General features: G+C 41.1%; 2 protein-coding genes across 2 annotated transcripts; one reads left to right on the forward strand and one right to left on the reverse strand.

The window, feature by feature from the left end:
- Positions 1 to 1294: 1294 nt before the first annotated feature.
- On the forward strand, positions 1295 to 6287 carry cdc42l (cell division cycle 42, like). The gene is made up of 6 exons (XM_051406197.1): positions 1295 to 1425; positions 3433 to 3537; positions 3663 to 3735; positions 3839 to 3948; positions 4927 to 5124; positions 5236 to 6287. Exons 2-6 carry the CDS (start codon positions 3433 to 3435, stop codon positions 5323 to 5325), a joined length of 576 nt encoding a protein of 191 aa, XP_051262157.1. The 5' UTR covers positions 1295 to 1425; the 3' UTR covers positions 5326 to 6287.
- A 1118-nt stretch (positions 6288 to 7405) lies between these two features.
- On the reverse strand, positions 7406 to 9853 carry wnt4b (wingless-type MMTV integration site family, member 4b). Its single transcript, XM_051406145.1, has 8 exons — positions 9735 to 9853; positions 9174 to 9327; positions 8850 to 8934; positions 8621 to 8752; positions 8160 to 8302; positions 7931 to 8071; positions 7685 to 7847; positions 7406 to 7575 (listed from the first exon to the last, which is right to left on the reverse strand). The coding sequence occupies exons 1-8, from the start codon at positions 9821 to 9823 to the stop codon at positions 7406 to 7408; spliced, it is 1077 nt and encodes a 358-aa protein (XP_051262105.1). The 5' UTR covers positions 9824 to 9853.
- Positions 9854 to 14668: the final 4815 nt, after the last annotated feature.

The following is a 14668-nucleotide window of genomic DNA, read 5'->3' on the forward strand; positions in this document are numbered from 1 at the left end:
TTCAAATTGGTTTGGTGATGTTGTATGTACCATTAAAGTGCAACATAATCAGAATCAACTTTATATAAGTATGTTGACACACACACACACACACACACACACACACACACACACACACACACACACACAGTCAAAGGCTGTTTAAGATATTATTGCACACCATTTTATTGCATATTGCATATAGTGTATATATTTTTTCATTATAGTCTTATATTTTCTATTATATTTCATAATATTCTAATGTTGTGATTCTTCATTGTACTTTTTAAACTTTTCAGAAGTGTCAGTAAAGGAACATCTTATGTTAGCTCTTGATATACTGCGTTAAAACCAATAGAAGAGGACACGGACACAGTATCTGAACAATAACCTTTTATTTCATAGCAATAGATAGATAGATAGATAGATAGGTGTGTGTGTGTGTGTGTGTGTGTGTGTGTGTCTGTGTCTCTGTGTGTGTGTGTGTGTGTGTGTGTGTGTGTGTCTGTGTCTTGTGTGTGTGTGTGTGTGTGTGTGTGTGTGTGTGTCTCTCTCTGTGTGTGTATGTGTCTGTGTGTGGGTGTGTCTCTGTGTGTGTGTGTGTGTGTGTGTGTGTGTGTGTCTGTGTCTGTGTGTCTGTGTGTGTGTCTCTCTCTGTGTGTGTATGTGTCTGTGTGTGTGTGTGTGTGTGTGTGTGTGTGTGTGTGTGTGTGTGTGTGTGTGTGTGTGTGTGTGTGTGTGTGTGTGTCTCTGTGTGTGTGTGTGTGTGTGTGTGTGTGTGTTTGTGTCTGTGTGTCTGTGTGTGTGTCTCTCTCTGTGTGTCTGTGTGTGTGTGTGTGTGTGTGTGTGTGTGTCTCTGTGTGTGTCTCTGTGTGTGTGTGTGTGTGTGTGTGTGTGTGTGTGTGTGTGTTTCTCTGTGTGTGTGTGTGTGTGTGTGTGTGTGTGTGTGTGTCTCTGTGTGTGTGTGTCTCTGTGTGTGTGTGTGTGTCTCTCTCTGTGTGTGTTTGTGTCTGTGTGTGTGTGTGTGTGTGTGTGTGTGTGTGTGTGTCTGTGTGTGTGTGTGTGTGTGTCTCTGTGTGTGTCTCTGTGTGTGTGTGTGTGTGTGTGTGTCTCTGTGTGTCTCTCTGTGTGTGTCTCTGTGTGTGTGTGTGTGTCTGTGTGTCTCTGTGTCTTGTGTGTGTGTGTGTGTGTGTGTGTGTGTGTGTGTGTGTGTGTGTGTGTGTGTGTCTGTGTCTCTGTGTGTGTCTGTGTGTCTCTGTGTCTCTGTGTGTGTGTGTGTGTGTGTCTGTGTCTCTGTGTGTGTGTGTGCGGTGCTGTCCAGCAGGGGGCGCTGTGTGTATCCCACAGCTGTGACGAAAGCTCGTCTGGTCTGCGGCTGCGCTAAAAAAAGTAATTCGACCCTCAAACCCGGATGTAACCAACGCCTAACCTGTCTGAAGAAAAACGGTGAGTAGAGTTAGAAAAACAGTCTGAAATAACTATTTATGGCTGATTACACTTTGGGACACACGCAGCAGAATCCCTTGAACAATATAAAGTTTCTAACGAGAGGAAATGTTTGTTTATTGTTTTTATTTTTTAATGTTTTTGGTATAAATCCGCGGTGTGTTAAAAGTTTCTCACACCTCAAACTTCATTTAGTGTTCATCGATCTGGTTAACGAGGTTGTCACAAGAGTCATCGCCACTGCTGGTGCGACTATTATTTGTGTTTTGTGGTTACACATGGAGCTGTTCCTAGTTCAGTAAGTGAGCTAACTGAGGGATACAATGTGATAGTTGACAGATGTTCCCACTTTATCAATCTGAGCCAATACAATCGATTAATAACCACAATCAGGGCTCATATCTGATGTTGGTTGTTGCTTCTACATTTGAAGTGTTAATTAGAGTTTCAGCACTTTTTTTTTTTTTTTTTTTAAGCCGATGAACTGCTTATTTAGCGGAAGTGTTGGGCTGTATCCGCTTCTCAATGACACCGGGCTAATAGGCCCTGGTTTTCTTCTTTAAGATCTGTGGTGTGCAGCCTGTGCGGAAGTGATTCATTGTCATCAATAATCTGTAACATGCACATGTAATAACACCCACAGTACGATGTGAATGTGAAGATTGTTCCTCTAAACTGTATAAAGTGGGCAGATATTTGAGAAATTATACTTATCCTATTCATTTATGTCTGGTTTCCTTTATTTTAACTTGTTTTTATTTACTAAAAATGAACCTAATCGGTCAAATCACACACCTGTAGCAGGTAAACTGCAATATTTTGCAATTAAACTACCTTTTGTTTGTGCTTTTTAATAAATAGTGACATAATTAGTTGGTCTTTCCAGCACACCTGCATGTGATAAAGCATTGATTAAGACTCATTTACACAACACCTAAAACAGTTTCAATAAAACATTATAACCTTTATGAAGGTTGGGTTTATTGACTGTTGTATTAGACTGCATTAGTTCAGCTTGGTGTACTTAATAATCAATAATATTAACTCTTAAACTGAAAGGTAATTAGTAACTTAAGAAGTCAAATAAATGAATGAGCGCATGAACACAAGTTGTGGTCTGACCAACCACGGCTGGGTCACCACGGTGAGGTTGCCTGATGCTGAAACACCTGCAACACCCAATGACCCCAAGTCACATCACTGGTGATGTGTTCAGGAGCATTAAGAGATGTATGAATTACAATATTTAACATGTAAGAAGAGTTTTATCATTGTGGTTAGTCTTGAGCTATTTTAAAGTACTTTATTATATATATGTATATATACACTGTAAAACGTAATAAGTAATTGCAAGTAACCTTAAGTAAGGAAACACTTAAGTTAAAGTAAAAAAATGGATGCTTTGAGTGTTATTCAACTATGTATTATATTTTTGGATTATCAGTACTGATGCGTAATCTTAAGTTAATGTTAGTCGAGTATGATTGAGCTAGTTTTATCTACTATACTGTAAGGTGTGTCTGGATCATTTTAACATAAAGTAAATGTATTAACTAGGCAGCAGAACTGCTCCTTTCAGAGTGCTATATAACATTATTGGATTATTATTACTGATATGTCACTGTTTAAGCAGCATTATGAGGTTGTAGCTGGTTAGGTTAGAGCTTATTGTAAGTCATTTTATTAACCAACTAGTAACTATATCTGTAAAGTTAAATTAAAAAGTACAATATTTCCCTCCTCTAATGAATAAGAAGAATTATAAAGTAACAACAAACAATGCTTAAGTACAAGTACCTCAAAATTGTCTGTTACTCATAAGATTGCCTGGCACTTGGCTAAAGTTGTTTTGCTTGTTGTATATGAGGCCGTACTAGACATCAATCCTCGTTGAGATAACATTTAAACTTTATGTGTATTACTTCCTCTCTCAGTGTCAGGCGTGTGTGACACTATATATTTGCTGACACTCTTATGATGTTTCCTATTTTCTCTTTATCCCCGTAGATGCAGACTATAAAATGTGTAGTGGTAGGAGACGGTGCAGTAGGAAAGACCTGCTTACTGATCTCTTACACAACCAACAAGTTCCCCTCAGAATATGTGCCTACGGTGAGTAGTAATAAATACAGAGTCACATACAGAGAAATAACAATGTACTGTATGTCATAAACGCGTTGGCAAACCAACATGCTGCCTTTTGTTTTAGTGAAATAATTTGACATTTCTTTCAAAAGGTTTTTGACAATTATGCAGTGACGGTGATGATTGGGGGAGAGCCCTATACACTTGGCCTATTTGACACAGCAGGTAACATGAATGTCTTTGAAAGTCTCTGTTTTTATCTCCTTTTTGTGTGACTCTAAAACAAATAGAAAAACTCCCCTGTTTCTCTTGTGATTGTCGTTCTCAGGTCAGGAGGATTACGACAGGCTGCGTCCGCTCAGCTATCCACAGACAGACGTGTTCCTTGTTTGTTTTTCAGTTGTCTCACCCTCATCGTTTGAAAACGTCAAAGAGAAGGTGAGTTTTTAAATCATTTAAATAACTTTCATTGATTGAGACTTACATTTTGTTGTTCAATACATCTGGTGCAGGTTTGCAGTCGGGCTGCAAGTAACATTATCGATTAATCCGTCAATTTGGTCAATAAAATGTCATAAAATGGTGAAATATAATTTTCCCCCAAAGCCCAAGGTGACGTCCTCAAATGTCTTGTCCACAACCGAAAGATATTCAGTTTACTGTCATAGAGGAGTAAAGAAACCAGAAAATATTCGCATTTGAGAAGCTGAAATGAGGAATTTTGGATTAAGTTAATAGTTGACAACTAATTGATTAATCAACGGATTGTTGCAGCTCTAATTTGCTAAATGAGTTTGACAGACGTAGGATTAGGAATAATGTTTATTATCGAATAGTTGGCAGATTACTTTCTGGATTCACTGTTTAATTGTTAGGTATATGAAATGGAAGAAAATAGTGGAAAATGCAATTGTCACAATTTTCTGACAAATGATTACATTTGAGAAGCTGGAACAGGGGAAAATGATCTGAAACTTGACTATTTTCTACATCTCTACAGACATGACTAGGACTTTTTGTATTAGAGCGGATATGATACCTAGTACTGATACTAAAAAGAAAATTTTTATGATTCCAGACATTGAGAAATGTTCATTGTTTTCCTTTAAAAAAAAAAAGTATTTAAAAAACCAGCCAAAGTTCTTAAATATTAAATATTGTCTAAACACAAACAACCAAAAAGGAAAGCTCTTTGCATACATGAAATTGAAGTTGGCAAAATTTTGATTTAAATCAAGAACTACGGGTCAAGGAGTAATTGAATCTGACCAGACACTCACTGCCAGTTCTCAGAAAGTTTTAAGTATTTAGAGCAGCAAGCACATTTTGTTCAGTACCAAAGAAGTATTGAAGTACTCAGTCCTAGACAGGAAGGAGGAAAATGTGAATTTAATCTTTATATCTTCTTCTCCCCAGTGGGTTCCTGAGATTTCTCATCACTGCCCACGCACTCCCTTCCTGTTAGTGGGCACACAAGTGGACCTGCGGGAAGACAGCAACACGATCGAGAAGCTTGCAAAGAACAAACAGCGCCCCCTATATCCTGAGAGCGGAGAGAAGCTGGCTCGTGAGCTCAAGGCAGTGAAATACGTGGAGTGCTCTGCTCTGACACAGGTTTGGGCTTTTGTTAAAGTTTCATCACACCGTTCAAGCTGAAAGCAACCTGATATTTGTTGAATCAGTCAAGTCTTACTCTCTGTCTTGTTTTCTGTTCTTTTCAACCAGCGAGGGCTTAAGAATGTGTTTGACGAGGCCATCCTGGCAGCCTTGGAGCCTCCTGAGACCAAAACCAAGAGAAAGTGCGTTCTCCTATAGACGAACAACGGCAGTGAGAGATGTGATGGTGAAAGAAATAGGTGGGGTGAATCAAAGCATCAGAAACACCAATGGCCATTATGAAAAAAAAAGGACAAAGCAAAAGGGGAAGGGGAGGTACAATGCCATTGAGATTTATTCTAATACACATGTACACTGATTGTGCCTTCAAAATAAACTTTGAAAGAGGCTGAGCGAGCAAAACTTCAGCATGCAGTAAATGCAGTAAGTGTCACCTATCTCCTTTTACTGAAAGCTTTTAAAATTGCAGTGTTTTCTCTACAGATATTCAGGTGGGGCAGGCCCCCCCTGCCTGTCACTGTCGCGCCATTTTTTTTTTAAAAACAAGAAATATTCTTTTATCTAGTTGCCTATGGCCTCCCTCTGTGTTTTTGTTGTGGCCTATTGAGGCTTATAAACCCAGTGTAGGGAAATATAAATGGTAAACACTTTGAACATTGAGTTTTTTAGTGAACTTTGGTTAGTACATTTAAAGGGGCAACTCAATGTCAAGTGGTACTCTATTTGCCTTCTTTTCCGACCCTTTTGGATTGAATGATGAGAGCACAAGAGATTTATTGTTACTCCAAACTAAGGTAGATGTCTGTAACGGTTACTTTCTTCCAGGGAGGCCAAGTGCATTTTCACCAATTTCCCTTCTTCAGTTGACTCATGAATTTCTATTTTATTCTTCTTTTGTTTATATTGTATTAATTCCGTGACTCTGTTTTGGGAATTTTTTTTAGCATTTATTCATTTTGAAACTTGAGTTTTTATTTTATCAAGATTTTTTTTATTTTATTGCTTGACTACCAACTTTGAGCGATTGATAATATAACAAATTAAGTTGTAATATTTTGAATAGATCTTAATCTTGATAGAGATTGAGATGATAACCTTTGCTAGTAAAATTCTGGGTGTTTGTAATCACAGGATATTTTTAATAAAATGGTTTAATGACATGCAAAGTAGCCATTGTTTTGTATGTGTGAGGGAGAATGCTGCATGTACGACAAATCCTTAGAGATAATTCTAGTTAACAAAAAGCTATGTTAACATTAGGCACATTACAAATCAGTGTTTCTCAGCAAAACACATTGTGTGTATTCTCGAGGCCTAACAAATGTGTTCACATCAGCAAGTGGCCCCACCTTTTGCTGATGCTTGGCAAGTCAATCTCTGCTTTACAGCTCGCAAAAGAGAAAACACAAACATAATACAAAAACCTGTAAAAATATAACAGAAACTATAACCCTGCTGGTTGGCACACACACAGACTGGAAAAGCATGTTCCAGCATTAAAACGGGGACCCACTCATCATAACGTTGCTCTGTAGTGCCTCAAGTGGTCAAAGACTACACAGGGGACCTTTAAACTTTCACATCTGATAATATATAATAAAAAACTCAATAAACACATATTTAGGATAAAACTACTGTATTTATTAGATTTTGTTTGAACAGACCTAAAAGCACTGCTTGTGCAGGAACATACAGAAGAGTTTCACATGAAGGCGAGGGACAAAACACAAGACAGACACTGATGTAAGTAGAGGTTATTCTTGCTATTTAAGATGTCATTGCTGGAGGCTGAAGTGAAGCAAAGACTTGGATATATAAATAAATAAACCAGAATAGAGAAGGAAGACATAAATACAGTCAATGTTCAAAGACCTGCTAGTCTATGACACAATGCCAATAGTTTGCATAAAACAAAAGTAGTGCTGCAATGTTTCCCTGTTAGTTCTGGTTAAATTCAGCTTTAAAAGCTTTGTCAGTTCAGTGTGAGATTAACTGTTTTATGTGTGTTTGTGTGCATGCATGTTCGTGCCCGCCCACCTGTCCAGGTGATTCTTGTTTGTGTCTTACTTACTGATGCTTTAATTATTCTTTGTTGTTACATGTGCTCAAACTTAATTTAAGTTGACTTTTGGCCAGAATTTAAGATAATTTGATGCTAAAGGTTTGAATTAATTATGGTAAAAATGGTTGTCCTTATCCCATCTTGTGTTCACGAGTGTCTGTCTAGTGGTTTGGTGGGGTCTTTCTGCTCAGGCGGTCTGGTCTTGTTTGGGACCTCTTAGACTCTGCAGGTGTGAATGGTGACCGTGTTCTTGCACTGCTGGCAACGGACTGAGCAGCACCAGGAAAACTTGCAGGAGCAGCGTTGCACCACCTCGGCCCGGCCCGCTCTGTACCCCGGCCCGCAGCACACCAGTTCACAGCCATCTGGTGCCAGCCGAGAGGTTCCTAGGTGTGTTTATGAAGACAACAACATCATTTTTCTGTAATCATTTTGATTGAAAAGTTGGATTATCGGAATTGATTTGCTGTGAGATGGTCTTGCCGTTGATCTTACCGTTGCATTTCCTACCAGCAGTCCCGGGGATACCGTTGTCAGGATCAAGATGGCAGAAATCTGGTGAGGGTGCAAGGTACAGAAGGTCTCTGGCAGCAGGTGGTTTGACCTGGGGGTCACGGGGGAGCAGGGCTGTCCTGGATCCTATACGAGTTAGGCGAACCTAAGAGGAGGACGATTGTTGAGAGAGCTAGACAGACTGGGAACTTTCAAGGTTCAATAGGAGGTTGTGGCGCATTCTGATACCTCTGTGGCTCCATCAAAGCGTTCCTTGAGCACAACACCGACGCGCCTGAATGGAGGCATAACCTTCCAGCAGGTCCTCAACTCACAGGAGCCAGAGACGCCATGACACTTACACTCCACCTGCATGTTGTGAAGGATCGCCTGAGGGTGGGAGGACAGTGAGTATAAGGGGAGCAGATGACTAAGACAGAAATCAAGTCGGATGTCATCAAAGAGTGCTGCCACCAACCTTTCGACCAGCCTCGTTGTTATGGAGGTTCATGAGTGGTCGCCCTGCTGACAGCCCCTTGGCTCGTTCTGGTTCATCCACAAATGTTTGGGAGAATGCCACACCGTAGGACAGGTTGTCGCTGCACCCTGACCACTGGAAACCTGTGGTAGGACAGAGAGACAGCACGCTGGATCATTGCAACCCTGAAACCACTGCAGATTTAAAGCTAAAAAAGATGGCTGTTAAATCCACGCTAGATCACACGACACTGCTGTGTGTCAGTACATATTGCACTTATGGCCACAATCTAATCAGTAATATCAGAGCTGATGGGAAAATACCAGCCGTGACTTCACTCTGTGGGATGTGGACATTACTGCTTTGTATTTCGTGCTACATACAGAAACACAGTTTTTTTTGGTGTGTGACTCAGTGTGGATTTACCCGTTACATTTTCATGCAATGTAATCCAAGCTTACCCTCGGGGCTGACCCCCCTGACCTTCCTGTCACAGCCACACCTCTCCAGCTCCCCTCGGGTGCAGGCGCGGGTCACAGCCACTGCCACGGCCGCTGAGGACAGAGCATGCACAAAGGCCGCCTCACGAGTCCCTGAATAAAAAATAGAGATGTGGAAATTCTGATTCTGAGAGTCGCCTCATGTTTATCAGACGGCATTCTCCATGACACATCTTCAATATGAGGATACCTTGGTTCATGACTCTGCCGAATACATTGATCCCACGTGGGGTGGTGGAACAGTTCCAGCGACGATTCCTGAACTGGTGCTGGCACTTAGTTAGACAGTGACATGCAAAGCAGTGAGATTGGGAGGTCTCATGTAGAATTTATCAGGTCCGACACACACACACACACACACACACACACACACACACACACACACACACACACACACACACACACACACACACACACAGATAAAACTGATAATGAGAGTGCTATGAAGTTAGTGGTTGTTTTGAAGCTAATAGTGATCATGACCCTGAGACTTTTTTCCCCCCTCTGACCATACCTCTTCTATGACCATCTCGGCTGCCTTGCGTACGGACTCCATGACCTCCCCTCGCGCCCTGCACACCCCCACCTGCCCTGGGGTCAGCCCCCTCAGCCGCGCACATGGGGCAGCACCGGACACGGGCCTGGAGCGAGGCAGCCTCGCCAGGGAGCTGGGACACAAAAGGTGGGGGAGTGGTACAGTGATTCAGAGCAGGTTTTGGAAAGGGAAAGGGGGGGAAAAAGGGGCAAAAAAAGAGGATGCATAATGAAGAAAAGGGGAGGGAGTGAAAGAGGAAGAGCACATGGAGAAGAGAAAAGAGGGTACAAAAAAGGATGAAGAGGTAACGACCGGGCAGAGTTTTAGAGAGGATGGAAACAAGGGGAAGACCAGGCAAAGAAGACAGAGAAGACACAGTGAAGGCAGAGAGAAAGAAAAGAGAAAAGGTCACCAGGAGTGAGACAAAGAAAGAGAGGGGAGCGACTGAAAGAGATTTAGAGACATGTCACCATCTTTTAAAAGTTATAGCATGACAAACAAACTCCCTCTTTCTCTTCCTCCCTCGCACGCTAGACTTACAGCCAGTTGGTTGCCATGGTGGGGTGGGTTGCCCATAGCAACAGGAGGAGGAGTGGTGCCGTGAGATTGACAGTGGAGACAGTTGGCATCAGACTGTCCGTCTGTCTGTCCGTCTCTGTGCGTCAGGCTGGGTGTTTGGACAGCACGCTGCCAGTCTCCACAGTTGAAGTGATCTGTCTGCTTGTCGGTGCTGGTGTTGGCTTATGTTTCTGGCCCGGAGTCTGGGGATGATCCCCACATATCTGTAGAAATGACAAAAGTTAACAGGTCAGAGACTAAAACACCACTGGAGAAGTTTTAAAAAACCTTCATATAAACAATAATTTCCTGCTAAATCTTTGGAAGCTGCAAATATGAGACAACATAATATTTAATATGACAATATTGCAAAATTAACACTGATTCTTACCAGTTCATAGTCCTGCGATATCCAGTTATCCTTCTTTTTGATACTGAGTTGGTCAAATTGAAACTGAATCCCAATTTCAATTAATAAAGTTGTTCATCGGTTTCTTCACTTGTGCTGTCACTGACAGCAAAAGCATGCTCACAGGAATGTTTTACAAACTGCGAGCCAAACTCATCCTTCAGAAACAAAAATAAATCCACATGTCCCAATTTAATTGAACATATTAGTAGAATCTACCCGCCCCCCAAAACAAAACTTAAAATCCAGAAGGGCTAGTAAAATTCAATTTTTACAACAACAACAACAACAACAACAAAAAAGCGGCAGAATATCGTGTCAGCAAGTACTCAGTTTCGTTCCCAAGAAAACAAACATGTCCAGTCCAGGTTGAAACAGAAGAATGAGTGAGAGCAGTGAGACGGGAGTGATGGGTTATAAAGGAGGTAGAGAATGAGGGTGGGAGAGAGAGGACAGGCGTGATCCAGGGTGTGGAGTGATGCCGAGGAAGGGGAGGAGGAGGAGGAGGAGGAGAAGAGGAGGAGGAGGAGGAGGCGGCTTTGGGAGGGATAATAGTTGTACTATGCAAGTATTAAGAGTGTAAGTATGCTTTCTATTGTGTATGTTTGGCTTGAGACCTCAGATCTGAGCCTGTAAAATAATGTCATTTGAATGATTATCACACACAAATGTGTGTATAAGTGTTTTTTTTTTTTAATCGTTGCATGTTAATGTGTGCTGGAGTGTATTTGCTGCTGAGAAATAACTCAATGAGAACACAAACTGAAGCCTTTTTGTTTCCTTTATAGAAATACTCAGCAGGAATATTGATCCATCAGATGTCCCACAGAATCCTCACATCAGAAACTATGACACAGCGTTTCTCTTTCCATGTACTGTAAATGTATATGCATGTGAAAAAGTGTCTTACCTAATGTTTAATTTTCCCAAACTTTGTTGCTCATTTTACGAGTTCCTCCCCCCTCCCCTTCCTCCATCTCCCCCGAATTTGCCCTCTCGTTCTCCCTCTCTCCCACTCCCTGTATTGTCTTAGAAGAAGGGGTGACATTTAGACAAGGGGAAGAAAACACACTGCCGACAAATATTGGAACTGAGGCAAATAAATCACGAGATAGGAGGGGAAGGAGGGCATGAGGAGAGAGTGTTACACTGGGGTTAGGAAAAAGTAGTAAAGAATAACAAAGCAGGTTTTTGACATATGAGGGGGAAAAAAACTCTGACATTATGTGTGAATCTAAAATACTCAAGAGTGTTTTATTAATTTATGCCAGCATACTGTGAACACAGTATAACATATAGGCTATATTGTATGATTCATCTTTGTTTACTGCACTAATGTGAGTTTATTTGGTAGTTTTGTCTCTTTAAGTTCAACCTGGGATGTAACGTTACAGAGAATCTCTCATTTAATAGTTTGTAACTGGAAGAACAATGCTGAAACTTCATGATACATTATATAATTTTATTTCTAGGTAAAAGATGTGTTGCAGCTCTATGTTAAATTTTTTGTCAATTTGTGTTTTTATTTAACTGTAGGAGTTGTAAAAAAAGATGTTTCTAATGTTGGATTCTGTTAGAACTCAATTTTCTAACAAGTTGTAGTTACTGCGTTTTGGCTCTGTTAGTTTCATGTTGTTTTATGCATTGTTTAGTATTTATTTTGTGTCTTTTGTAATCACCGTTGGCTGATTTAGATGGGAGCTCTGTAATTTCCTTAATTTTATGGATTCATAAATTGGACCCTGAAGACATTTATTTTTAAATCTCAGAGGCCAATAAAGTAAAAAAACAGAAAAAAAGCTTGTGCTACAGCCTTGTCACACCTGATGAAACTTATTTACTGCTCTTAAGGGCTCATTTGTTGAATCAGATGAGTCAGTGCGGCACTGGAACCAAACATTTGCAGACTCTGTCGCAGTCCCTGTCCAGGATTTGGCGGCCCATTTACCTGAACCCCCTGACACCCAGTTCCTGAGTAAATGGTCACCCCGTACACACACACACACACACACACACACACACACACACACACACACACACACACACACACACACACACACACTTACTTTCCACTGTCTATATCTGCAAAGACAGGTTTCTTGTAGGCCCCCTTCCCTCTTTTTTTTGCCCTCCTCATGTCGTATTCCTCCTTTGTGTCCCCTGTTTCTCCAAGTGACGTCTTCCGCTGTCTCCCACAGCAACGCCATGGTGATGAGCTGGCCACTGTCATGTCCGGCGCCTCTGTTATGCTCATCCCTTCACCCCTCTCTCGTAAATAACTTGCCCTCTTTTTTTTTTATCTTTATCTTTCCCCCATTTTGTGGACATTTTATCATGCTGAAATGGTCCCGTACTGATTGACTGTAGCCAGGTTGCAGAGCCTGAAGAGATGCTTGTTAAAGCTTCAGCATGACATATATGTTGAGATGACTTGCATTCCCTCTGTTATACAGGGAGGCAGCAGCAGCAGCAGAGTCTGCTGTGAGGTGGGGCAACTCTAAACTCTACTTTGTCCACTGATGCTTACCATGGGATGGATGATGGGCCTCATTCAGAGATGGTTTGCCTCAGGGTGACCCTGGATTTCATGAACATATTTCCACCCAAGGTCATTATGAGATAGAAATGTGACCCAACACCTTTTTTCGTCTTGTCCTTCATTTGCTTTGTTACTTCTCTGCACTTGAGGGCTACCTGCCTCAGCAGTCTGAGTGCGGATGGAATAATCATAGCAGGCAGAAACATGACTGCTGTGCATGAGCACGCTCACATTGCTCAGGCATCTCTGCCAACAAAGAGCTGAATGCACTGCTGTGTATGAATGTGTGTGGAGCGTGTGCATGAATATTATGGGATGGCGGGCGGTGGTGTTGTCAGGCAGGGAAGTGGGGGTGGCAGAGTGAGCGGTGAGCTGTGTGCACATGGGGGGGAGGGGGCAGAGGGAATGGACGACCCATGAATATTATGGAATGATGTTGGTGTTGAGGGGTGGTGGTGGTGGTGTGTGCGGTGCGTGTGAGGTAGAAAGATAGCTGTGCATATGGGATAGAGGGAGTAGGAGGAGGTGTTGGTGACGGCATGCACGTGAGTGCTTATGCACGCGCTTACATGCATGTGTAAGGGGCATTCAAGCGATAGTAACAGACAGCGGCCAGACATAGGCCTTTGTTGCTATGCGATCTGCATGTACTGCATGGTGCACTGTGGGGAATATTGCAGAGTGGCCATAGCAGTAGAGGAAGCAGTTGAAGGCCTCTGGGCTCCCATTTTGACTGTTGCTGCCCTATTCTCTTACCATATCTACTGAATCCAACCTGCAGAATATACCATCTCTGATACCTAGAATAATCCAGAAAGTACCAGAATGAATGCAGCTTTAAGTTTCTGTGATTATGTGAATACATTTCTGACCTTCAGTTATATCAAAGCACAGACCTACAAGTTACTGATCACATCCCTGTTTGGCAGTGAAGAAATCAGTAATATTGTTACTACTGTACTGTTTTATCACCTAAAATGAAAGCACATATGCATCTTAAAAAAGTAGGAAACTTGCCATGTGTACCAGTACAGTAATGTATGGTTGTTAGTCTCAATGATAACTTGTCTTACTTATGTCTAAACAAGCAGCAGCCTGCCAGTGGGTCAGTAAGTTATGAGTCTTGACGTGCAGCCAAACACTGTTCAAACCAGCATAACTGTAATTAAATCAAACAGAGACACAAAAATAATTTTGAATACCAAATCTGTTCGGTTAAATGTTTAGTTAATGTTTATAAAATCAGGCATTATTGCACTTGCCTCTGATTTTATCTTTGCAAAGTAATTTTTTTTTTTTACAGCTCACTTGTTTATTTCCAGCCATATTCTCCTTTTATATTTGTATATACTGTCTCCTTTAATCTGCTATTTTTATCTTTATTTATATTTTCTATGCTTAATTATGCACCAAATTACCAAAGCAAAATTCCTTGTTTGTGAACCTGATTCTGATGATGTTGGGTATTTTAATTTTCCACTTAAAAACATTATAAAGCTTCAACAAAGAGGCGGTTCAGGATGAATACGCTGTCTGATACTGATGGACCGTGTGGGATGAGATCATTTAATTCCTAATGTTTTTGAAGATTGTGTGGAAGGAACATGGTGCTCAAACCGTCACATCGTTGTAGACGTCCAAATAAGACTCGGTGTGATTAAGAAGAGCAGTTCAAAGAGGTATAAACGACTGAATACCTCTCACGGTGTACGAGTGAGTAGCAGTGTGATTAGACTCACGTGTGGCCTTCAAGTGCTCCTTCTGAGCTTCTTGTTTGAGTTCAAACATTTCAAATAGGACTTATTAAACATTCAACTGCTTTTACTTAAAAAAAAAAAAATGGTAAAAACAAAACCCTGCAAAGCCTAAAGCAGCATTTGGCTCTATTTTTTTTTTTTTAAGTTTTATAAATCGAGCAGCATTAAAGCTAAAGTGTGCTGCAGCTCCAGAACCATATAATTAAATAAA

Source organism: Dicentrarchus labrax, unplaced genomic scaffold (assembly GCF_905237075.1).
Source record: "Dicentrarchus labrax unplaced genomic scaffold, dlabrax2021, whole genome shotgun sequence".
In the NCBI taxonomy this organism is placed as follows: Eukaryota; Metazoa; Chordata; class Actinopteri; family Moronidae; genus Dicentrarchus; species Dicentrarchus labrax.